This window comes from Anomalospiza imberbis, chromosome 4 (genome assembly GCF_031753505.1).
Source record: "Anomalospiza imberbis isolate Cuckoo-Finch-1a 21T00152 chromosome 4, ASM3175350v1, whole genome shotgun sequence".
Lineage (NCBI taxonomy): Eukaryota > Metazoa > Chordata > Aves > Passeriformes > Viduidae > Anomalospiza > Anomalospiza imberbis.
In genome coordinates, this window is record NC_089684.1 from 42,982,472 (window position 1) to 43,008,846 (window position 26,375).

At 42.2% G+C, this 26,375-nt stretch overlaps 1 protein-coding gene across 2 annotated transcripts; it reads left to right on the forward strand.

Moving 5' to 3' along the window:
* Positions 1–3,469: 3,469 nt before the first annotated feature.
* Positions 3,470–24,754, forward strand: KLHL8 (kelch like family member 8). Of its 2 annotated transcripts, XM_068188083.1 has the most exons (10): positions 3,474–3,565; positions 10,960–11,265; positions 14,178–14,726; positions 16,874–17,060; positions 17,758–17,901; positions 19,026–19,137; positions 20,754–20,922; positions 21,432–21,591; positions 22,573–22,774; positions 23,166–24,754. In XM_068188083.1, the coding sequence occupies exons 2-10, from the start codon at positions 11,062–11,064 to the stop codon at positions 23,287–23,289; spliced, it is 1,851 nt and encodes a 616-aa protein (XP_068044184.1). In that variant the 5' UTR covers positions 3,474–3,565; positions 10,960–11,061; the 3' UTR covers positions 23,290–24,754. The 2 variants fall into 2 exon arrangements, with proteins under 2 accessions (XP_068044186.1, XP_068044184.1); XM_068188085.1 differs by lacking the exon at positions 22,573–22,774 and having other exon boundaries at positions 3,470–3,565.
* Positions 24,755–26,375: the final 1,621 nt, after the last annotated feature.

Here is a 26,375-nt window from a genome sequence, read left to right on the forward strand (position 1 = left end):
GCCAGGTCATGATTTGTCTTTTGAACCAAGTGAATTTCCTTTTTTCCCTCTGAAACAGCTGAGAAAAAAAAAAACACACACACAAAAAAAATCCAGCTATTTAAGTTTTCACAGTTGGTTCTTTTTTTTTTTTTTTTTCTTTTCTTTTGAGAATTGTTACCATCAGAGAATAGCAATATTTTTTAATTTGTTGCCTTAAGAGCAGGAAGATAAACTACTGAAGTCTTACAGGTCTCTACAACTGCTAATCCAAAAAGCTACAGTTTTAAACTCAAGGCTTTAAGAGAATCCAGACTAATACTTATTTTACATTTACTAAGAGAACAGAGGTAAAGCATTTACCAGAGCAGTCACAATAGATCACCAGGAATTCAGCCTCAAAGCTGGCCGATATCCAGGAAAAGGTAACCTCTTTCTGTCATCAGGGATTATACCTCGCCCCTGTAAGGCACTGCTTGTGAGGACTTAGTGGATGTATGTATCTGAATGTATGTGTGAGAAGGAGCAGCACTGTGGCAGTAAAACCAAACAATGGCATCTTTGTGGATTGAAGGCCTGATCAAACTATGACTGAAGTCAATCGGAGCCTTTTTGGTGGTTTCCAGGAGCATTGGATGAGAGACACAATACATTACAAGCAGTATCACTAACTCTCAAAGCTGGAAATAAAAGCACAAAGTTCCTCATGTAGAACAGCAGTCTGCCAACTGATGACTTCTACCTTTTCACAGACCTTGCTTCAATCCCCAACACTTGTCTGAGGAAGTTGGAAGGTAATATTTCCTCCCTTGGCACTTCTTAGGTGTCAGGCTTTCATCTTGAAGAGAACCGGTCTGGGGAAGTAGAGCAGCTGCCTGGCTGGACATTGTGGATATATGATGTAGAAAGTCTGAGGCCAATAGGGGATATAAGTGTACACTGTGATAGAAGGGGAGGGGAAATCCACAAAACACAAGTCTGTACAGATCACTTTGTACAATTCCAGCCTTCTGGAAACTCCACATGGAAAGCAGCATCTCTGCCACATACATTCAGATTAGTACCTTTCAAAAATACGGATGAACTTGAGGAGGATTGCTTGAGATTTTTATGTTCAGAAAAAAAACAAAACCAAGCAAACCACAAAAAACAAACAAACCAGAAAAAATACATTGCCAAACAGGAATTTTCTGAGATGTATTTATGCAAAACCTAAAATGTGCTGGGTGGATCACAACTCGTGCAATTTTTTGATAAGCATGTCTTATAATTAATTCAGCTGTTTGCCACTGAATTTTCACTGCCTCTGACCTCTATGGAATAAAAGGCACAGAGATGTGGAATAACAACCCAAACCCATCAGATATATTTGCGATAATAACAATGATCCCCATATTTTCATGGACAGTGTTCTGTCTTTGTCAAACAGGCCACCTCAAATAGAAGTGTTATTTAGTTGGACATTTTTGCCTTTAAAGATTCCTAAATAGATGTGCATCTCCTCCTAAAAACAGTGTATGTATACTTTGTGTGGAACTGCAAAGTTCCAGCCACTCATTCTCAGATAAATATGGATTTATAAAACACCTTCTTGCTTTTCAGCAGAACTGTGCTGGATTCAGGAAAAAACAAAATCCTAGCATTTTTATGCACATTTGGAGAAGTGAACTTGGCATCCAGTGGGAGTCCAGCTTTCAGCTCTGCAGTATGGAACTGGGAAATCTACTGGGCTCTTAATCTGTGGGGCTGGAGGTGACTGGCATTTTCACTTGGCAAGCTGTGCTTGCTTTTGTGCAAGGAAGACTCCATACTCCCCAGGGCATCTGTTTCTTTCATAAGGTCTTTCTTTGGTTCTAGCAGCCTGTGGAACTTTCTTGGCCAATTCTTTTCAAGTTCTGAAGTCAAGCTTTGACCAAATGGGACCAAGGCTTACACTTATTATTCCACAGGCAGAGAAAGATACTAATCACAAAGGGACTAAATCAAATGAGGGGAAAAATACGTATTGGGGAAATGTATTCCTGCACTGGAGGGGCTGTATGTATCTCTCTGTATGATATATATATATATATATGTATTAAAAAAATATACACTTGTAGAGATCAGAGCTGGTGGACAGGTGGAGAGGAAGGAGCTGGTATAGCCTTTCCTTCTCTGTATTACATCTTCTCTCTCTGAACACATGGAGAGCAGTTCCTTCAAAATCTGAAGCAGAATCGCTCTGATCTGTATTAAAAAATCAAAGAATCACAGAAGATGCAGATGTGGAAGGGACCCACAAGGATCATTGAGTCCAAATCCTGGCCCTGCACAGGACATCCCCAAGAGTCACACCCTGTGCCTGACAGCATTGTCCAAATGCTTCTTGAACTTGGTTGGGCTTGGTGCTTGCTTTTCTGGGGAGCCTGTTCCAGTGCTCAACCACCCTCTGGGGGTAGAACCTTTTCTTGATAACCAACGCAAACCTCCCCTGACACAGCTTCAGGCTGTTTCCTTGGGTCCTGCCACTGCTCAGGAGAGTGAAGAGCTTGGTGCCTGCCGCCCACGCTTCCTTTCATGAGGAAGCTGTAACTTCAATGGGGTCTCCCCACAGTTTCTTCTTTCCCATACTGAACAGACCAAGTGACCTCAGCCACTCCTCGCACGGCCTCCCCTCAAGAAGGGGGTAAATTATTCCAGTGGAGATTGCACTAAATGGGGGAGTACAGGATCATGGCATTTCTCAGCAGCTGCTCTGCCTGCTTCCGCTTCCCGCTGAAGATCAGCCCTGTCATGCGCCAAGGACCGGGAAAGTCTATGCGAAAAATGCGTATTTTGTGATTGGCTTTTTGCAAATATGAAAATGAACATTATATGTATAATGTTAGAAAGTTATGCTGTATTAATTCTCTTAAGTAGTGTGTTAAATATAGTTCTAGGTTGTAACATAATGTTAAAATAGAAACTCTGCAATAAGATAATCAAGAAACTCTTCGCACAGAGATAACAGCAACAGGACACAAAGAGTTACAGCCTCCTTATCAGAAAAGACAAACATTCTTCCACCTTCTCTCCGTCTTTATGGAACCACCAGAATTAAGGGGAAGAAGTTGACAAAAACCAGAAAAATTCTTAATTTGCAAGGAATTTATGCATCATGTATGAGGTACATGAATATGCAACAGGCTGCTGCTTTTAAGGGTTATTCCTTGGTTCACAAGGCATGTTTTTGGCAGCTCAGTGCCCAAAAACATCCGGATGTCCGTAATTCTTTGCTTTTTATTGTCTCGTAGTGTCCTCATCCTCATTGTCCAAATTTTTATTACTCTAATTCTATTACTATTTTTTATAACTGTTTTATTACTAATAAACTTTTAAGATTTTTAAAAAACAAGCGACTGGCGCTCTCCACAATCTATTTCCCCCACACGCCACAAGCCAGAACCGTCTTCCCCCGGGAATCGGGGCGCCCGGGCGCGCGGGAAGCGCCGCCGGGCCCCTGCCTTGCCCCCACCCCACCCCCGCCCCTCGGCGCATGCGCGCCCAGCGCCCCCTGGCGGGCGGCGGGTGCTCCGCCGGACCCGCGGCGGCGGCAGGGGCAGCGCCGGTGAGTGGGGCGGGCACTGGTCGCGGGGTTCACCGCGGGGTTCACCCCGGCCCTCACCTCACACCTCCCGTTCCCCCGCAACCGGAGGGCTCCGTCGCACCCCGCGCCCTTCCCCCGCCGTCCCTCGTGCCGCCATGGCGGCTCCCCCGCCCTTATGTAACGCGCCCCCTGCCCTCAGGTTCCGCTCAGTGGTCCCGGGAGCGGGCTCGGCGGGGCGGGCGGTGTGGTGGTCTCCCCCTCCTCGCAGCACCAACGAGGGCTCCGACCCCCGGGGCACCCCCGCTAGGTCGCGACGGGCCAGAGGCGTTCCCGGGAGGGCCGCGGGGCCGGCCCGGCTCCGTCCTCGCCCACGGGGATCGCCGCGATCGGAGCCAGGCAGCCAGATCGAGCGCCGGTGTGGGGGGGATTCAGGTGGAATCGGTGCAAATGGTTACCGGGGCTGGGCTGTGCTTGGAGAGCGCAGAGGCGGCAGCGTGCCCGGGCTCGGCACTGGGGGGCTTGTGCTGCGGGGGCGTTCACAGAGATGCGGCAGCCATAGCGTCCGAGAGGGAGATAAATGTTAATTAAAAATTACCTGAGCCGGGAGTCCCCGCATTTCAGGCTGCTCCATGTGGAGACCACAGCCAAAGGTAGTGCCTTAATCAGCTCACTATAGGCATCTCGTAAAGGATAACGAGTAGTCACTTAGTTTAACCCAGAACAAATATTTGTGTTAAAAAAAAAAAAAACAACAAACAAACAAAAAAACCAAAAAAAACCAGCAGGAAATTGCCCGTTGCTGCTGGGGAGAGCCTCAGGCGTTCTCCCTTCTCAAATAAATAAGAATTTAAGATGTCACAGCTCCCTCAGCTCTTGGCTTTTCTTCCTCTTTTGGTAGGTTCCCCCTTCCCACCTCCACTCAAGACAATTGCTTACTGGCCACTGGGAAATTTATCTGTGTTTCCTCCTTTGCCTTAGTCATTCCTGTATATCATACACTTGTCAACGTTACAAAACTCAGAGAAACCTGGCTTTCTGTGATGTTTGCAAAGGTTTCTGCAAAGATAATCAAGAAACAAATCACACCGTGGAGAAGTACCACAACAAGTAAAATAACTCATCAAGTGTTGTCACATTGAAACCACAACAGAAGTGTCTCATATGTTTTTGCTGGAAATGGAGGTTAAGCTGCAAAAGGTTCAGCCACCTTCAAGCAGTGTGGTCTGAGGTTTTTGAGTTAGTTTGGGCTGAGTCCCCTGTAATCTGTGCAACCACTTGTGCTGTGAAAGAAGTGTGATTGCGTTGTTACCTGGCAAGGTTGTGCATGGGGTTTCTGTGCAGTGTGCTCGTAACTTCATTTATTTTTTGAATTGTTAGTGCAATGTCAGGAGCCTGGCATTCAGTTTTGTAGTTGGCTGTTTATTTGTAAAGACAAATGTAATCAGTGTGGTCACACCAAGACAGGGTCATTGTGTAATGACTGTCAGTAATTTGGTGCAAGGCAGCACAGCATCACATTAGCCAGTGCTTTAGTTCTTCCCCAGCACGTTTCACCAAACAGATTTTTGTAATAATAATTTCCTACAATGGTTGTAGCATCTTGGGTTGTGAAGCCTTTTGTCTTGCATTACCTCTGCCATCTCTTGATTTCAGATTTTGAAGGAGCCTTGCAGCTCTGGGACAAAAGGAAGGTGATACTGCTTTATAGTTTGAGCTGTTTGTTTTGTGAATCTCAGCCCTAAGTGAGAGAATGTGATGATGGTTGGCAGCTAAGGCAGAGAGTCCTGGGAGGAAGGGACTGATGTCTGCATGGGAAGCATTGTTTGGCTACATTTCTGGAATGCTCTAGTGGATACCATGCCTTGATTTACATATCCAGGATAAAGGAAGATGCCAAAGGACTTAGAAATAATTTTACTCTCTGTTAATACTTCTCAGGAATGGCAGAACTAAATGCTGCTGTGAAGACTATTAAACAATTGGTATTTTTAATATGCTCTATCAGAGAAGACCATAGTGCCTCTCCTTGGTAAGGGACTGTTCTGTCTTCTTGTGAATGTAGTAGGCTAGTTAAATTTTGTATCTATGCATCAGCACTTCACTACGCTCCCATTGCACTGATTTTCAGTGGTTTTTATTTTGTGTTCTATTTCTTGGGCCTTCCCAAGTTTACGTTGTATAAATAATCCACGCCTTAGTTACCCCTGTATCTTCAAAGCAGAGTCCTGCTTTGCTGTTTTGTGACTTCTGAGTGATTTTGCTGGTTGTTCTGAAGTAAAAGTGAAGCATAAATAAATCGTGGCATATGAGGGTTTTGGGGTTTTTTTTATGATGCAAAATTGTCAACTTGTCATTCTGTAAATCCCAGGAGACAGGTGGCCTTTCTGGTGTTTCATGGAAACTGGGATTACACCTCAGGAGAACTTCACTGAGCACTGAATCAAAGCGAGCTGGGAAGAAGCTGTCTCAAAGCAGCATGAAAGGACTGCCAGGAAGAATTTTTTTCCAAAATGAAATTTTATCTATGTTTTTCATTCTCTACAAAACACCTTTCCTGTTGCATTTTTCCAAGGAAGAGCAGTCCTTGTTCATGGCTTGTGTGTCTGCAGCACCTGATGGGATTTTCATTATACAAACTTAGGAGAGATGGTGCCAGCTGTACCCATTTCACTGTTGCTAAGCTATCTGTGTGACAAGTAAAACAAAACAATAATGTCACTTTTTGCTGCAAAGAACCTTTGAAATGCTGAAAGGATTTAGAAACTGTAAATTAGTGTTGTCTAAGAAACTTTTCTGTGTTTCTACAAAAGCAATCCTGGTGGTTTTAAACAAGCTAAACCGGTTAGATGGGTGGTTTCTGACTTTTTTTTTTCTTTCTGTTAAATAATTTTCTGCTGAAAAGTGCAGTAGGCTTAGGGTTGTAGTACAGCATGTAATTTGAACGTTGCCATGTTTTCCAGCCTTGTCTAATTTGATATAATTAGTGTGGGCATCTGAACAGTTTCGCATAATGTTTGCACATCATCTTTAATAGAGTTAAAGATGAGAAGGGAGAATGGGAGAGAACTGAGGATTTTCTACACTATTTTGTCTTATGAGTTTTTCCCCCCTGTGTTCCTTCTCGATGGTGCAGCTGTAGCTAGACTGAGCAATGAAACAGCTGCTGGCACAGTCCCTGCCAAAGCTGCTGCTTGTCTGCAGTTTGCACTGCAGCTGCCTCCTGCCCTTCCCACTTCTCTCCCTCCCTAAGGTGTCTTCCTTAGCTCTGCCAGCTGTCCTTTCTCCGAACCTTCAAGTTTTCTTTGCACAACACAAGGCAACAATTCAAATTTCTCTGTTAGCTGGATTAAACTGGAGAAGATCTTGTTGCTGCCTCTGCTGTTCTGGTCTTGTGGGTAGCAGTGAGAGCATTTTAGGCTCTTTGTTAGACGAGTTAGTTTTACACAGCCACATGTACAAAGGCAAATTTCTTGTCTCTTTCAATTAAAAGGCCTTTTTGGTTTTTGAGGGAGGGTCACCACCCTTCTTTGCACAGATCATGATGTGATTTTAGTTCATCTTGGGGGTAGGTAGTCAAAATTACACACAGGATACTTGGGAAAACTTCATCTGTACCTTTATTTCTCCTGCACATCTGTCACCTTTTATCCAGCTTCAGTACCACTGACCGTAAGGAGTGTTGGATTTACAGGTATCATAATACCTCTTATCTGAACACTTCCTAGTTTTTGTTACAGTGGCAATCGTGGTTTTGTTTGTTTTATAACACTGAAGTAATTTCCTCCCATGTGTCAGAGAAAGAATAAGGATGATCCCTTCTTTCTGGGACATTTCCTCCCGAGGTGCTTCACAGGGGAAAGGAGGCCATGTACTCCAATGTCCAGATTGGCTTGTCAGCCAGAATTCCTGGGATTTAATTTCATAATGGGGGAAAACAGAGCGATGTTATTCATGTCCTACCACTGCCTATTGCCTTCAATTTCTTTCTGCTTCAAAATGGAGGTATTTTGTCTCTACTGAACTTAAGTACTCAATGTGACTTGAGAAATTTTACACTTTATTCAGTTTAAGATTTAGCTAGAATGTCTGAGTCAAAATCATGTCACTTTCAGATGTTACTGAATTCAGATGTTGTCTGACTTGGAGCAGTTGTAAGATAGCTTTTTGTGCTCTGACCTCCCATCCTTTCTTGTTTTTGTAAGTTTGAGGAGCAGCTAGGAGGAGATCCTCAGTCCCTAGCCTGAGGACCAGCGTTGATGACCAGAGCACAGACCAGTGTTGGGGTCTGGAACAGCTGCCCTCTTGAGAATAGCAGACATCATCAGTATTTCTAAATATTTAGCTTTAATAAGGAAATTGCTGACTCAGCAAATGATGGTGAGCTGTAAACATGTGTGGGATTTGTTTGTTTTGTTTGGTTTTTATTTTATTCAGACAGCTACTTCTTCATGGAAAGTGTCAAGTAGCTGTTTACAAGGAGTGATAGATGATGTTATGAATGAGGTACTTCCTTTAGTTTCCTTAGTGTCAGTCACTTGCTGTGATGGTCACGTTTCCCCTAATGTCGTCAAAATATTAGACTGTATGCAGGCTGTAAGACTTAATTGTCAAGGTGAAAAAGGGGGCATGTTATTGCAGCTCTGAATGGCCATGGCAGTGTTTTGTTCTAGAGAGGAAAGACTGTGTGTGTGTGGCATTCACCCAGGATGAAACTAACCTCACGCAGTTGGGTGTTATTGTTGAGTTACTGTTGGTTTGGGGAGTAAATGTGTCAAGGCTCTTCTCTTGGTTTGTGGAGTTGAAATACACTTATCTTCATGAATTTGGTGTGATCTTCAGATTTTCAGAATTTAGTATCTTGAGTCAAGTGCTACTAAAATTATTTCTTTTTAGTTTAAAATCTGAGAACAGAAATGGCTTATGGCTAAAGATGAGCCCAAACCAGTATTTTCTGGCAAATGAAACATGGCTGCAGCTGGTACTTTCCATAGCAGATGATTTGTTTGAACACTCAAATTGTGAGATGCTGTAATTAAGAATAGTGGAAGATTTGGGGATAGATGTCTGAAAATATTTGCATGACCTAGGTGTATGACAGAAACAGGATGCTTCTGAATTGTTGACTTGGGGGAAGAATAAAAATCTACCTGCCACCATCAGAAAAAAGCTGAAGTATGTCAGTCGATTGCTGTCTGAATATTTCTGAAGGTTATATTACACATGTTAATTTTTAACATGTTGCAGAAACTTCTCTTTACCTGAGGAACAGTAACTGACTTGTTCTCATGTTCCCATACACATATTTGATATCATAATACTGGGCACTCTCTCATAGATGTGATTTTCCTATCTATGGCTGTGTGTGTGAGTAACGCCATTGCTTTCCTCTAGGTTAATTTCTAGTTTCTTCCCCTGCAATATCAAGTGGGTACTTAGTATGCATCAAATATATAAATCCAAGTATGCATTCAGTGTCTTTTCTTATTGGCAAGAGCTCAGAGCATCTCAAAGACCTTTATTTTCTATGAGCATGAGATATGAAGAGCGTTGCTTAAAATCAGTTATCTCTGGCTTTTGTACTATTGCTTAGTTCATTTGTAGCATAAAAAAATTCACCCCAACAGCACTGATTTTTTTTATTAAGACTCATGGGTTTTATGTTGGTGTTAACAGTGGCATATCCAGAATAGGTAAAATGTACACATCAGTCTTTTTTACCTTGAGACACGGACTAGATGAGGCAAGTCTGTGGAGCTGCAGTTAAAGCAGGAAGATAAATGTAGCACATGTGTCAGATGGAAAAACCTTATGACTTGGGAACTGTGAACTCTCACTTAGCAGTCAGTGGCAGTTCTGTCTGAAAGCAGCATCTTAACTCACTGTAGCAATGATTGGATGTGAATAAGCAGGGAGTGGTGAAGCAAAAGTGTCCGTCAAAGACCAAAATAAGCATGAGTTCCCTGCAAGCATTGGCTAGAGATGCTATATCTTACCTTACTTTACATGATGCCTTTCAGCATCTCTGTGCAGCATTTCAACATCAGTCTTTTGCCTCTTGTTTGTCCATGTTAATTTTTATAACCTCAGGAGATTGTGTCTGAAGCTCTGTCAGCTTCAGATCTTAGTGCTATAGTGACCTCTTTGAAGGGTGTGTTAAACATGAGTACCAGTAATGGAGAATTAATTTGAGACCCAAAATATCATAATGAACTAGAATAATACCTTAGTAATTTGTCAGATCTGCCATAATGAAGCTAAGTTTTCAGCAGAAAAAAGTATTCATTGCTATAAAATGTGTAAAGATGCCATCATCCATGATATCTTTAGCTAATTCACAGTTTTGGAAGAAGTAAGATCTTTCTCTTACATATCTTTTAAAGGAAGAATACTTGCCTTGCTTAAAGCACCACAGGCAAATATTCCATGTTTGATCTCACTTGAACCTGCCTATCTCAGTGCAGCCACCAGCTCTGTCACCACACAGGATGTGGAGCTGGCAGCAACCCTGTGACCTACAGCAGGAACAAGTACAGTTGCCTCAGGCCACTTCCTGCTTTTTCTCCAGTACTGATGCATGAAGAGCTGTAAATTTAGTAAGAGACATGGACACTTCCAAAGTCTCATAAAAGGAAAATCAGTACTGCTCTCAGACATGTGACTTAAATTTTTATTGCAGAAGAATTTTTTTTTCTTGTGGCCAGTGCACTTCCTCCAGCACCAGAGTCCATGACCAGAAATCCCTGAATTATAGCAGTCAACTCTTAGCATAGAATGAAGAATGAATGCATCGTAAATTAACTAAGAAGCTGTGAAACCAAAGGTAGTCAGTGTAAGAGTCCTGCTTCTCAGTATACTCTGGAGTACTTTCCAGCACTTAAAGGTGGCTTATGAAAGACAGGGAGAGTTGCTTTTTATACAGGCAGGTGGTCATAGGACAAATGGGAACAGGTCCAACGAAAAGAGGAGAGATTTGGATTAGATGTTAGGAAGAAGATCTTTGCTGCGAGGGTGGTGCGACACTGGAAAATGGTTCCCAGAGAAGCTGCAAATGCCCCATCCCTGGAAGTATTCAAGGCCAGGATGGATGGGGCTCTGAGCAACATGGTCTAATGGAAGGCTGGAACTGTATAATCTTTTAAGTTCCTTTCCAACCCAAACAATTCTATGATTCTGTGGTACATATTTGCCTTTTCTTTTTCATGTCTTTATCAAGAAATGTGGACAACAAGTTCATAAATAATGGCTTTTCCTAAAGGTACCCACATAGGATTCTTAGCTGTGGGTCTCTTTTTTGGTCCCTTCATCTCTAACCTTCCCCAAGTAAGATTATAGGTAGTGTTATAATGTAATTGAAGTGTTACGTACTAGCATTACCTAATGTCTTGTTTTCTTTTTATGTGTGTGTTTTTAAACAGGAAGATGAACAGAACTGAATTTTAGGACCTAACTCCTGATGGGCTGGATTTTATCTTGGCAGGAGTTTTTGAAGATTGATACAGTGACAGAAGCAACAGCCAATGGCTTCAGAATCCATGGTCCCTGAGCAGGCAAAACAACATCTGATAAAGGGAAAAAGGCGGCAGCAGCAGCAAACTCAGCCTTCCAGCAGTGATGGGGATGAGGATGTCTTTGTGTTTGAGGCAAATGAGGCTTGGAAAGATTTTCACAGCTCTCTTCTTCACTTCTTTGAAGCTGGAGAGCTCTGTGATGTTACACTGAAGGTGATACTTGTCACATATCCATTGCATGTATCAGTCTGAAGATTAAGCTGCAGATAACTGTGTTGGGAGTTGGCTGTGAATATTGGCAGGGGTGTGGAAACAACAGAACCACTTGGGTCTGAGACATCTCTAGAGATGCTAGGTTTTTTTTCCTTATTTCGGAAGTTTACAGCTGAAATTTAAACACCTAAAATATTGACAGTCTGAGAGAGGAAGTACACAATTTTGAGCTCATCCAACTTGCCTTCTCAGCAAGTTCCCACAGTTGGTCACTAATTACTGTGCGATTCCAGCTACTTGTAACCTCTTTTTTTCTCAATATACTTTCATCCCCAATTTTACCTCCATATCTGCATTTTGTGTTGTTTTGCTAAATTCTTTTCATCAAACAAGATTTCTGGAACAAATCTAACTTCCAGCATTCTTCAAAGAAAGAAAGAAAAAAAACCCCAACAGTTGTGTTCTACAGCTGATCAAAGAGTAAAGAGAGAGAGGAAGCAAATTTTATGATTCTTGCATAGCATTGCTTTAAGGCATTACTTGTAACTCAGCTGTATATTACTTATATCTTGATGACAATAAATTTGTATTTAGCATGCATAGATGTTGGTGCCAGCACCTTTGAATATTAAGTATTGCTTAGCTAAACAACTTACTAGTTCAAGATAATTATTTAAGGAATGGTGATGAAGCACAGTTCCTAAACCAAGAATGAATGACAGATGCCATTAGGAGAGGTTGTTAGCCTGCTACTTTGACTGTTAGATATGAACAGGGAAAATCCTTGACAGATATATGTCCCTGGTGTTACCAACCCTCCTTATCCCTTTTCTTGTTGACCTCATTCTTACTTTCCTTCCTTTCCACCTACCCTTGGAAAGGAAAAAAAAGGCAGAAATTCTTATTTTATAAACGTAGTTCAATGCATATTCCTGCTACAGAAACTTGCCTTGGAAAAAACACTTTACTAGGGCTGCAGTTTAACTTTCCCTAAGTTAGGCTTGTATTAGTGTTCATTTGTATGATCTGTGTGGAGCTATTTTGGTTACTTAAGAATGTTAGATGACATGACTTGGCCTCCAGTGAAGGCTAGAGCAACCTGTGGATATACATCTTATTGTATGGCTTCCTAAATGAGGGATTTTCAAGTAACTACTAACTATGTACTTGAATTAGAATTTTCAGGGGGGCTTGATATATATTTCTTCCTGTAGTGCTCAGGCCTCACTCATGTTGTAAGAATAATCAGATCTCTATGGAACTTTCTGCTTTTGTGTGACCTTAGTTAGTGAGCATTGCTTTTGTCAGACCAATTATTGTTTTAACTGCTGGCTCTTAAGCTATGATAGTAACTGGAGGGGAACTCTAATTTCAAAATAGCAAGACCATGCTATATAACTGGTGGAAGGTCTCCCTGCCCATGGCAGGGGGTGGAATGAGATAACCTGTAAGGTCCCTTCCAACCCAAACCATTCTGTAATTTAAAATAAAACAGATTTGGGTAACATAGTAAAGCCACTTAATTCAAAAGAAAGGTTTAATTAGAGAGTGGGATGATGGGCAGAATTAAAGTGTCTGAGGGTAAGAATGGCCTGGGAGCTTTCCCTGGTACAGCAGACCACTGGTAGCATCTTTCTGTATCAGTACTGTAGTAAGTTGGAGTGCTGATGGTGTAACAGTGATAAGCTATGGGAGCACACAGGAAGACTCCCTCTGCTCCAAAAGTTAAATTCTGAAATTTCACCTACTCTCCTGCTGCTGTCGTATGAACAGTCTTAGAAGGCTGTTAGAAGGTGGAGAGTGGCAGATGAATACCATGTGCTTTTCTCCTGGTGGTTTGCTTTTTGTTCATTTGGTAGGTCTGAATTGTTCCTTCTGGGATGATCTGAAGTAATCACACTGAACAATCCATCTTTTCCTCTTTTTTAATCTGCATACTCTTGTGTGTTTGCTCTCTGTAGTCAGCTCACTACTCACCAGGTAGGTTACACTTGTGTTGATCATACTCTTTAAAAAGGTAAGAGCAACTGAGTATTGAATCAGAGTGAAAAAAACCCCAAAATATCCATTATAATTTAGTATATTTTTATTTTCTTAAATGCACAACAGCTCTCTGTAACACTTTCATCTGAAAATGAACATGTAATCAGGTAAACTGGTTGCTTATGTCAGCCAGCCATCCCTTTAGGTTAGTGCAGAGTGACAAAGGCTGTAAGAAAGCACTCCTGGAACACAAATAAGAGGTGGATTGTTCATTTACCTTTAATACTTAGATTCTTTTTTAATGTAGTGGAATTCTATAATTTTGTACCTGAAAAGCTTATTTTACATTTTCTGATCAGAATTTTGAGAAATACTTTTTCTTTATGGGGAGTACACTGTCTTTTGTGGGTAAACATTCTAAAAATATTGAAGTGATTGCTAACTTATAATAACCCCTGGAATAGCTGTTATTCTTGTGTTTTTACATGAATTTACTTCTATAAACATCAATTCTTCAACAGTAGTAAAAGTCCAGAAATCTAAATTAAGTAGTCTAAAAATGTCCCTTTCTAATTTGCCCCCCTTAAATTCTCTGAGTGCATATAAAACAAGTGTCTAGCAGTCTCCTCCTGTCTCCAAGATGCATCTAGAATATTTCTAAGGACATTTCATAAGGCTTTTAAAGAAAGGCAAGTTCAGTGCATCACTGCAATTGCTTACCTGTGTTACAGCTTTACTCTACTTGCATGGCCAAGCTACTCCTTAGGATACTTGGATGTAATGTCAGAAATACAGGACAAATGGGGTTAATTTGTGTGGACAAAATATATGGAGTCCAGAATTCTTATTTCAGCTTCACTGTTCCTGCTTTCACAGCCGAAATTGACGTTCCAGTAAAACACTGGGGTTTTTTTTTGTTCTTTTTTCAGGTTGGTTCAAAGCTAATCTCATGCCACAAACTGGTGCTAGCTTGCGTTATCCCATACTTCCGAGCCATGTTTCTTTCGGAAATGGCTGAAGCCAAGCAGAAGCTGATCGAGATCAGGGACTTTGATGGCGATGCCATCGAGGACCTGGTGAAGTTCGCATACTCCTCGCGGCTCACGCTGACGGTGGATAATGTGCAGCCCCTCCTGTATGCTGCCTGCATCCTGCAGGTAGAACTGGTGGCAAAGGCCTGCTGTGAATACATGAAGCTGCACTTCCACCCCTCCAACTGCCTGGCAGTCAGGGCGTTTGCCGAGAGCCACAACCGCATCGACTTGATGGACATGGCTGATCAGTTTGCTTGTGAACATTTCACAGAAGTGATGGAGTGCGAGGACTTTGTGAGTGTGTCACCACAGCATCTCCATAAACTCCTGTCCTCCAGTGACCTGAATATTGAAAATGAAAAGCAAGTTTACAGTGCTGCTATCAAGTGGCTGCTGGCCAATCCACAGCATCACACTATGTGGCTGGATGAGATCCTTGCACAGGTAGGGCAGACTGAGGCACCAAGTCCCTGTCTCATCACTGGTTTAGTTGTGTAATCAGCTCTTTGTACCTGGGTAGATCTCAAGGTGAAAAATGTTCTTAGGTTTTGGTGCCTCATCTGGTATTAAGGTTTGGGAGTTGACAGTGGAAGCAAGTTAGAGTGCTTGAATATTGGGGAGAAGTGATATTCTTCTGTTTCTGTAGAGAGAAGAGTACTCACTTTATGCTTATGGCTGGTAGGTGGGGAACCAACAAAAAGCTACATCTGTGGTTGAGCAGAAATATTTTATACTGACACAAAACAGAGAGAATATAAATCCATCACTTCACTTGGCTTGCCACTCTTACAGCCTGATATGCTTGCTGTCCTTGTTGTTATATATTTGTACTTAAGAAAGGAGGAAAAGCTGTTGAGTTTTCTTACATGGCTAAGAAAGGAAACTAAGAGAGATATGTTACATCAAGTTGTGTCACAGTATTTGAGACAGGTGTGGAGAGCCTGTACTGGAAAGAATTTGCATACCATGTGCTGCAAAACATTCCTTATAATCAGTCTTAGCAGGTAGGATTGGCTGGGCAGTTTTAGTTGTCACTGAACTCCAACTTGATTATTTTGCATTTGGCTGCATTGATAATATTGGCATTATGTGAGTAAGGAGAGGTCCACTGAGGTGCTGCTGTCATTGTCTTCATGAATAATTTTTCACATTTCCTAGGAAAAGATCACAATGGTCTATTAGCTGTCTTCCAAAAACCTTCAGTTCCATCTAGACTAGCATGAGGTTTTTGGTACAAAAACCCCTTCTTTACTATGCTATACTTAAACTTGCAGGCAATATAATTAAAGATTTTTTAAAAGAAATTTATATTTATTGCCCAGTTTTGCTAGCAGATGCTAGAGATTACCAGTTGTATTCTGTTGATGGAAACCAGAGTCTAGATTCAAGCAAAGAAAAAGTAAGCCCCTTCTTGTAAATATTGGCTATTTGCCAGAGCATATGGAGACATGAGTTGACTTGGACATTACTGCTAGCAGAAGACATGCCTGGGCTTCTAGACAGTGATTATCTATGTCATATTCAGCCTTATGGGTTTCATTGTTTTGAATTTGAACTTGAATTTGTATGAGGTTCTGAATTTAACAGCCTGGAGTTCTTACCACGTCACTAACCTTAGGAGCCTATCAGCAGGGCTACAGTGGTGCTTTAAAGTATCCTCAAATAAGCTGGGCCAAAATAAAGGAAGAAGTGGGACTGAAAGCAAGGAGGTGAGGAAGAGCAGGTAGAGACATGTGCTTGCTTCAGGACAAAGATGCTTGTCAGTGCTATAACAGCCCCATCCTGCTGTTCTGAGAAGCACTGGAGGTACTGGACTTCTGCACCATTGCTGGTTGAGCCAACTGAGAGCTGCTTGACAATGTTGACTCCAAACCTTAGGAAGTCAGGTGGAGATTTGCTTCAGCTCCCCTCACTAACATCTGTCCCACCTTTGCCTCTGATTGTACTTTGTATTCTGCACTGTCTTAAAAAGAAAGATGAAAGGTTTGCTAAAATAAATTGCATAAAGGATTTAAAGAAGGAAACAATTAGCTGTCAATATTTATTGCTTTTTTTTTAAGCTTGAAGTCTGACAAGTCTGCCTTAAAGAAAGGTTTTACTGTACTAGCAATACCTCCTTTATAGATACTTAATTCATGGTGACTAAGTGTTTCCTTTTTGACTTGCCACCCAAAGAAAATGAACCATTTTAGCACAAGCCCTCTTCTACTGGCATAGCAGTGAGCTGAAGATTCATACCCAACAGCAGACTAACCTGATAAAGCCCTGGCAAAGCCGCAGGTGCTGCCTGCATCACACTGGGCAGGTGCAGGTGCAGCATGGGCAGCAGCTTGTCTCTTTCCTCAGCGCAGCCTGGGCCAAGGGGCACTTCTCCACTGTGACTGAAACGCAACTGGTTTTAGCAAACATTATCACCGAAAAGAACTGTTCATATCGCTGTTTTCTGGAGCAACTCTGAGAGCTGCTCCCCTTATTGAGGAGCATGGGGCTGCCAGCTGGCTCTGCAGCTGCTGGCTGCTGCATGTGCAGCGCTGCATGGTGACACTCAGCAGTTCAGCCACTTTCTCCAACTGTGTTCATTTCTGTGTCAGGTACGGCTGCCTCTCTTGCCCATTTGTTTCCTTATGGGTGTTGTGGCAAAGGAAGAGATTGTCAAGCAGAATCTAAAATGTAGGGATTTGCTGGATGAAGCAAGGAACTACCACCTTCACCTGAGCAGCAGGGCAGTGCCTGACTTTGAGTACTCCATTCGCACAACACCAAGGAAGCAGACTGCTGGTAATTAAATGTGTGTCTGGTTACCCAGTAGGGAGTGGTATGGAGAAAAAGCAGCACATCTGTGCAGGTGTCTTGATATCAAACAGGTATAGCTTGATATTGAGGGTTGTTCATGACTTAATGCAAAATTGGGAAAGCCATTATGTACTTCTGGTATTTGGGTAATGTGCTGCATTTTCCTAGCAGAACTTTAGCAGTCATTTTCTTTCTTTAAAGCATTAATAATTTTTCCATTTTACCTCTATCTGTATTAAAACCAGAGCTGTTATGTATGTTATGACCAGGCAATCTGTTCAGAGCTGTACTGAAAACAGTGGACAGTTATCTTTTGGTGTTGAGGGTTGAGCTAACTTTTAAAGTCTTTGACTAACCTACACCAAAAGTGAGTGATGAATGTTGACTGCATATCATAATTTATACATTGTTATATTTAACAAACAATGGATCTATCTCCTTAAGCCAAATCACAAAAAGCATATTTAAAATAGGCATTGTTTTTACAAGAGTATAGATTGGACGTAGCAGTATGTCAAGCAAAGGTCAAAATCCAGTACCCAGTTATGAAGGGCAATGACTGTGCTTCTTGAAGTGAAATACAACTTCCCCCGAACTATGTAATTTTCAGTTTACTCTGCTATACAACTGTTTTTGCCCATCCTCCTGCTAGTTCTCTGGAAATGTGTTTTGTGTTCTCCAGGTGTGCTGTTCTGTGTCGGTGGCAGAGGTGGATCAGGTGACCCCTTCCGCAGCATCGAGTGTTACTCCATCAGTAAGAACAGCTGGTTCTTTGGCCCTGAAATGAACAGCAGGAGGAGGCATGTGGGTGTGATCTCTGTGGGAGGTCAGTAACCCTTTTCAAGCAACCCCAGGCAAAAGGGACTTGTTTGCTCCTTTTGCTGAGTTGGTACTTTTACTAGCTGTACAAGAAGTAAACTAATTGCTTCATTGTTGGCTAGTCTTCAGTTTGAAGGAGTGTTTGGTCCTGAGCCAATCTGAGACTGTGCTTATGGAAAAAACATTACTGCGAACTGACAGAATTGGGCTGTTCAGACTTGGAAAGAGACCTTGGAAAGTATCCTTTCTGTACTTTAAATGGAGCTTACCAGAAAGATGAAGACGTGCTTTTTAGTGGAGCCTGTTGTAATAGGACAAGAGGTTATGGTTTTAAACTAAGAGAGGGTAGATTTAAACAAGGTATCATGTAGAAGTTTTTTACAGTGAGATTGGTGAAAACCTGGAAGAGGTTGCCCAGAGAGGTGATAAATGTCCCATCACTGGAAGTGTTCAAGGTCAGACTGGATGGTGCTATAAGCAACCTGAAAATGAAAATGTCCCTGCTTATTGCAGAGGGTCTGGACTAGATGACCTCTAAAGGTTTCTCCCAGCCCAACTGAACTTCTGGCCTTAAATAGGTATTTACTTTTTAAAAATTCATTTATAAAGAAATGGCCTTACACAGCAGTCACCCAGAATTTGCTAGTACTCGTACTGGCTCCCTTCCTACTTAAATCCATCCTGTTACTAAGACCATAGCTCTTCCAAGAGCAGACCTAGCTTTATTTTTGGGTCTCCCTCGTCTGAAAACAGATCTGTGCAGTCCAGAGCAGTTTAGCACAAATAATGTAGCTTTCTCTTGTGCTTAGCAGCCCCTCGTTGCTGCAGCAGAACAAAGATAATTTTTCTTCATATAAAATCTGGAGAGTCTGGTACATGTGTCTGAACTGATTTGACCTGCAGTACTTAAATTATAGGAAGGTTTTTTTTTTACATAATCTCAAGGTTTGTATAAAACTTCACATTAGAATAGATTCCTGGTTGAGTACAGCATATAAAACTCTGATACTGAAAACATTTTAAAACTTTAACATTTATTTGACCTGTCTCCACATAGGCAGGGATATTATATAAATGAAAACTGAAATGTTGCCAAGCAAACTCTGTTTTAAAAGATGTCTGTGTGTTCAGGTAAAGTCTACGCAGTAGGTGGACATGATGGAAATGAACACTTAGGAAGCATGGAAGTATTTGATCCTCTCACAAACAAGTGGATGATGAAGGCATCAATGAACACAAAGAGGTATATGTGTCCCACACTCCAAGTCCTAGTCTGTGGTGTACCTTTTCTTGCTGATGCTGAAAAACATTCTGTCTGTCCTGCTTTTTTGGGGGGTTTACAAACTGTTCTATTTCTAGGAATTTCTTTCCCATATTTTGGAGCTTTATGCTATGAATGTATCACCCTTCTGTTCTTTTTTTGGAGGAGGTGGCTTCTGGACCAGGGACATCTTCTACTGCAGCTATGCTTGCATTCTGGTATCCAGGGCCTTTCTGCTGTGCCCAATAAACAACTTGGAACTGATGAACTGGGTCTGTGGGTTTTTGCTCTTTTTAGGAATGAGTGAGATAACTGCCAGCATACCATGAGAAGTGAAATACTTCATAGTGAAAATAAAAAAAATCAAATACTACACCAGGAAACAAATAGCTGCCTATGTTTTTCACACAAAAGGCCAGAAGCACACAATCTGAAAGTCAGATTGAGGACTCTTTTTTGCCTTGACATTTAAGATTCTTTTAAGGAGTTACTGGACTCACAGATCTGTAACCATTTTTTCTGCTGTTATTTAAATCAATGTCACTAATTCTCCATTCTCTTGTGTTGTTTGTTGTTTTTCAAAGCATCACATATGAGTAGGAGTGAAATAATAAGTATGGCTTAAATCCGAAAGCTATTTGTACCTGTGACCTAGCTAAAGTAGAAGACCCAGACTCTTAAAAGTGGCTTTCTCTACTTCCTCCATCCTGCCACCACCCCAGGGCATAATCTCAGCAACAATCAGCCCTAGATTTCTGTGACATTTATTACTGTATACCCAGGTAAATGAAAGGGCTGCTGTGCCTTGCCTACCTCTCAGCTCCACTCCTCCCATTCATGGAGGTCTTGGAATACTTAGTGGAGAAAAATGGTGAAGTGGTGTCTGTGTTATCTGCTGAGGCAATTTAAGATAAGGCCAGGATATTGCCACAATATTTGTTCTGTAGAAAGATTGTGCCTCCCTTGCTCCTGCCTCGGTATCTCTGAACCTTCCCTCTTTAATGAGACAGGAATGTTGTCAGTAACATGGTAATTTACCTCGCTTGGTGGTTAAAGCAGAAACTTAATGCTCACATTCTAGACCATACTTTCAATTTTATAATACTGATTGTATTGGTAGATTTATTAAAAACAAATCTGACAACCATTTTAACACTCAATTAAAAAAGACCAGAATGGAAGAAACTCCAGTTAAATCTTGCTAGAATTCAGCTATTTAATATCTAGCACAGGTTTGTCTTTTAATATGTATTAGTATCACCCCCAGTCATTCTCAATTGGTAGCAGCCAGCTATACCAACAAAGTTAAAACCAGTAGGTTTTCTTCAGATTTAATAAAATAGAGAAATCATATCTAGGACATTGTCGTGTATCCAGGTATGTGAGCGGAGGACTTGGCCTTAGAGTTGACATTCAGTCAAAAGGACACAGGTGTGCAGAGGGCCAGTGACATTATTTACTATAAACGTCACTTTTAAAACTCCCATTACTCTTTCCCCCTAGTTTGAAACAGGTGCCATTCATGTACCATGGCACTTGCAGTGTGGCTTCCTCTGGTTAAGGACTTGCACTGAGGTGTTGCTGCTGTGGTTCCCTAGGAGAGGCATCGCCCTGGCGTCCCTGGGCGGCCCCATTTACGCCATCGGGGGCTTGGATGACAACACATGCTTCAGCGACGTGGAGCGCTACGACATTGACTCGGATCGCTGGAGCGCCGTGGCTTCCATGAACACTCCCCGCGGAGGTGTCGGCTCCGTAGCCCTGGTGGTGAGTCACTGCTGGGGAGCCCACCTGCTTTTCAGAGCTGCGTTCACAAGGCAGAACACAAGGTCTGAAACAAAATGCAGCTGGTGGGTCTGAGCACTTCTAGTCATCAAATTCCTGTGCAAAAAGTGAGGATACTTAGGATAATACTCACAGCAAATTGAACTGTTTCAACAGTATTTGAGGTACTGGGAGGAGTATCATTCTAATGACGTGGATAGTGCTTCCTATCTCGCTCAGCTGACTGGTTTGTCATGGTCACTGTGTTTAAAGGTACCAAAAGCATGCTCTACTTCAGTCCCCTCGTGCTCTGAAAAATAGATGCAACACTACAAAACTGCTGCGCTTCTTTCATTGGAAGAGATAGCATTTATGTTAGATAATTAAATCTGTTGTTGGAATTCTTAAATGAAAGTGGATAAACCACGTTTTCGTATAATTTTAACACTGCTAATGAAAAGCTGAATAAAGGCAACTACATCACAAATAATCTTTGTACAACTGTTTTCCAGAACCATGTTTACGCCGTGGGTGGCAATGATGGTGTAGCATCTCTTTCCAGTGTGGAGAAATATGATCCCCACTTGGATAAGTGGATAGAAGTAAAAGAGATGGGTCAGCGAAGGGCTGGGAATGGTGTCAGTGAGCTCCACGGCTGCTTGTATGTTGTGGGTGAGTAGGGATGTGGCATTTTGTAGTGCTGCTGCTGCTGCCAAGTGCTTGGCTTTGGAACAGGCTGTTGTTGCTAGAGGAGCCAGGAACAGATAAAGCTGACATGTACTTGGTGTTCTTGGGCAGGAGAAAAAGGCAAGCACACCCAGGGCATGCTTAAACGAAGGTACGTTAGCAAGGAAATGAAAAGCAGCTCCTAACTCGCATTTCAGGAGAAATTTAATTGTTCAGGACAATATGTCTTTATTAGAAAATCCTCTCAAGACTCACTACTCTTGAGTTTCCTTTTGGGAAAAGATTCTTAAGTTCACATGCTTTCAAAGACAACTCCAGTTGTGTTCTGAGTGTAGACAACAGTAGCTTTTTTTGCACTTATTCCACAGCTTCTTGTCTTGTGTGCTAGCTTGTATTTACCTGCTTTCCTGAGAGAGGAAGATGCCAAGATGGTGTGCCACAGTGATAGTTTAAAAAGCTCCGACTTGGGTATTATTGTAAGTGCTTAAATAGGTTTTGAACAAAATGTTCTTCTGACAGTTTTCCCAGTAAGAGGAATGCATCACTAAGTCTTATACGAAATTTTTTTCCCCTACTCAAATATTTGCCAATGCTGTAATCTGAGAACACTGCTAGAGTGTGTTTTGCATAAAGTAAAATAAGTTTGAGACCATCATTTTGCTGGTGTAAGGTTTCTTTCTCTTCCAATTGGGAAGCTGTTAAATTATAAATACAATGAATTCTGAGAGAAAAATAATAAAATTAGACTCCTTGCAACTTGAGTAGAAGAAAATTACTGCTCTGGGTGACGCTTGAGCAGTGAGAAGAGGGTGAGCTGTAAGATTACTTTTTAAGAGCTTGTAAAGTTCTGGTAAGAAGAGTGCTGGACAGGACCCCCTGAATGCTGAGAATGATCTGATAATGCCAGTCTTGGATATCCCCTGCACCAGCAGTGCCAAAAGCTGACCCTGTGATGGTTGTTTGCAGGTGGCTTTGATGACAACTCGCCCCTGAGCTCGGTGGAGCGGTTTGACCCACGCTGTAACAAATGGGAATACGTGGCAGAGCTCACAACTCCAAGGGGTGGCGTTGGCATAGCGACACTGATGGGAAAAATTTTTGCAGTTGGAGGCCATAATGGCAATGTGTACCTGAATACAGTGGAAGCATTTGATCCCGTAGTGAACAGGTAATTTCAAATGTTTTGTTTGTCCTAGTAAGACAAGGAAATCTGCCTGTATGAAAACACAGCGGCATAGAAACAGTGTGCAGGAGGAGCCTAGGTGTTGTTTCCTGGTAATAATTGAGTAATATCCATGGCTATCAATGCTGCTTATATCACTAGGGCAGTCTTGTACATATTTAAACACCTCCTTCTCCTCTGCTCCTCTCTATTCCTTGTCACCGTTTCATTCAGTAGCAATCTATATTCTTCTGCTCGTTTCAGTCTGATTTTGCACTAAATGGGGTGCATTTTTGTGCAGAGTGAAGAGCTAGGCAGTGTAATAGAATTTCAGGCACAGAATATACTTTCAGGTTGCTCAGACAGGGCAGGAACTTATTTTTCTTGTCTCCTGTAGGTGGGAACTCGTGGGCTCAGTGTCACACTGCAGGGCAGGGGCGGGTGTGGCCGTGTGCTCCTGTCTCAGCAGCCAGATCCGGGATGTGGGCCAAGGATCCAGCAACGTTGTGGATTGCATGTGACCTCTGCCTCCTCTAAATTCCAAAGGAATGCAACAAGGGAGGCACTACAGAGTTTCTAAACACTGTGTTTTGTATGGTAGGTTAAGGAATAAATCCAGTACATTTTCTTCGTGAAAATGGTATTTTCTGCAACTGTAAAGCTTTTGGTGGCTTTCTATCAATAGTGGTACAGGAAAGCCTGTGAAAACATGGAATAAAAGTGTGACTCACAGGAACAAACCTGCCAAGAACTGCAATCATCCCATTTTTGAGAAGCTGCAATTTCAAAATCATTGGAGGCAGCTGTTGCAAGGACTCAATATTGAACTGTAATTCAGGCATGTGGTAAGGAGAGCAGCAGCAGCTACTGCTGCTGAGCTTCCCCCAGCAGCCCTGCTACATGTTCTCTGGAGGACTGGAGTGTCATTTCCTTTAACTTATTTTCTGGAATGGAGTCTTAAATGCTTCCCAATTGTACAAGAGCTTTGTAACAGAAGGTGTCTCTAGTTTTAGAAGTAACAACATCTCTGATGTACACTGAGATAACTGAGGCAGAGAAGTTCACTGCTTACCTCCCAAGGGAATGCTGGCAGCAGTGGAAATTGCAGGGATTGTGTCTGAAAACTGTCTTTCAAAGTACTTTCTCGAGCTAATAAACTTGTTAGAAAGCTGGAAAGATTGACCTGAATTTAGCCACTGGATTACTGCCATTCTCTAGTCTTCCATAAAATTTGTAGTTACAACCCCCCTTTCCAAAGGAGAATTTCTATTGAGAGGTCCTTCCTGAAGTAACCAGTATAATTTGTCCTATTTTGAGATGATAGTGTGTGAAAATGTAGGCTTCAGTGGTGTTTGAATCACCATTTTTATAGAAAATGGAAATGCATAATAAAATTTGTGGTATTCTGTAAAACTTTTTAAGTGCAACTCTAGAAGACTTGACCAATTTCAGTATCCAGAAGCAGCTCTGGTAACATTCTCGAGATACTTGCTCTTTTAAGGGAGCAGATAAATAACCTCAAAACCTTAAATGAGCCAAAGAGAGTCAGCAAGAAAGATAATTGGGAATAAACCAGTACTTCCATCAAAAATTGTGATAGCAACGTAATAGCCCTGCATACAAAGATGTCTTGTTATGCCATTACAAACCTGGAATCCTGAGTAAAGTCCTGCAGGAAAGACTGCAGATTCCTGTTCCTGCATCACCTTGAACAGACCAACAACTGACAATCCTTTGTGACCAAAGTCACAATTACCAGGTTGTTCCAAATGCCCAGGGAGAGCAGAAAACTTCTCTGTATTCAGGACCTGGAAGAGGCAGGACAGCAGCAGTGAGGAGGCACAGTCGTGTTTTTCTGTTAAGTTGCCATCATTTGGCTTTACTGACCAAAATGGCTTTGCACTTTGGTGCACTTTTTGCACGCGGGGACAAAAGGAACGGTACTGTAAATAATAAAATATTGCAATAAAACATTTGTACTTCAAAGCACCTCATTTGTTGTATGTCTGGAGCATACTGGTGATGGGAAACATTAGAGCATTGAGTATTTTTTGTTTCTGCAGTGAATATTTCTCAACAACTGATGCATTTCTCCTCTTGGTGGGAAAGTGTGGCACCCGTGGGTGCAGCCTGTGGGTGACTCATGCGTGTTGACCACACTAACCACAGCACCTGCCAGGCACCAAAGGGAGAAGTGTTCAGCAGGGAAATCAGGTTACAGCAAGAGCTCTGGGACTCTCTGCTGTGTGGGAAGAGCTGGAAGTCACATGGTTCTAGCTCTGAGCAGGATCCTAAAACAGGCATCCCATTTGTAGTTCAATGCATACCCCCGCCCCAACACTCTTGTTCAGGGCTCTGGAGGTGTATCCCTAAGGACCGGCAAGAAAAATGCAAAGCTGGTTTACAAGGAACAGCCCTGTTCCCAGAACATGGTTAATCTGAGATGGCACCACAGCTAAATACATTTTGTATAGAGCTGGTTTTAGAATCTCTATTGCTGGAAATGTGCTAATGACGACAAAGTATAACAAATAAAAATACGGGATTACTGTGATGACAAACTGCAGTGACCTACCTGCACATAAAACTGTTGTGATTTACCACCTGCCCTGGCAAGGGGACAGTGACGACAAAAGAATATTCCCCCCGCACTCCATGCTGAGGGACAGAGCAGCCACACAGTGGTAGGAGGCCCTACCCCCCACACCTTATTTATTTACGTTCAAAGGAGATTGTGGTCTGTTTGCTTATACTTGCCCAGCTTCAAACTCCATTTAATACTCCTCTTTCCCAACGGAATCTCATTCCTAATAGAGCCTTTCCGGCAGCAAAACTCTTTGGATTTGACATCCTGCTAAAATACTCAGCTAAGAACAGAAAAGTTCAGAAGACAAAGCACACGGTACTTGCATTTTTTAAAATACAAACCGAATACATGCATGCACTTCTATCAGAAGGACTGCAGTCTTCCCTTCTGTTTGAACACCGGCTGGCAAAATTATTTCAACTAGAAACGCCTGCCTGCAGAGGGGGATGCAGCCCTGTGGAAAACCGGGCCTGCCCTGGCAGAGACCTCCAAGCACGGGAGAAGCAGCAGGAGGCAACAATGATCCCAGCCAGGAGGGATACCCTGCCTGTCTCCAGGATCTTGCAGATACGGTGGGATCTGGAGGCAGTTACTGCAGGGTCAGTGTTGGTAAGCCTCATGGGCTTACCACATCAAATGACACCGAGGCTTAATTCACAAACAAGTTGTCAGCAGCTGATAAAAATTCAGCCAATTAGCCCGTTCAAGCTTAATTAGAACAAATGACTGGGAAATTCTTAACCCTAAACTGTTCCCACAATCAGATAGGGCTTTCTGTCCTTATTTAGGCTGAAACTGTTCTTGGGACTATTTTCAGCGTCACTGCAGTGGAGAGTTTTGCAAACCCAAGTACTCTGTTCCAGATACTTCGCTTACATTGTTTTGCTGGCTGCTTTTGCCACATCTGTATTTGTTTTCTAAAGCTTTGCCTGTTCTCTCCACTGTAACTGCTAGCAAATAGCGCACAGCCAGCCAGGAGATGAAACTTGTATTTGTAATTCCTCCCTGGCTCAGTCTGCA

Bases quoted from the DNA above. Each gene is read 5' to 3' on its own strand.
- KLHL8 (XM_068188083.1), top strand. From the start codon at position 11,062: ATGGCTTCAGAATCCATGGTCCCTGAGCAGGCAAAACAACATCTGATA. The intron at 17,061-17,757 runs GTAATTAAATGT...TGTGTTCTCCAG, and splicing joins ACCAAGGAAGCAGACTGCTG to GTGTGCTGTTCTGTGTCGGT. The intron at 22,775-23,165 runs GTAATTTCAAAT...TGTCTCCTGTAG, and splicing joins TTTGATCCCGTAGTGAACAG to GTGGGAACTCGTGGGCTCAG.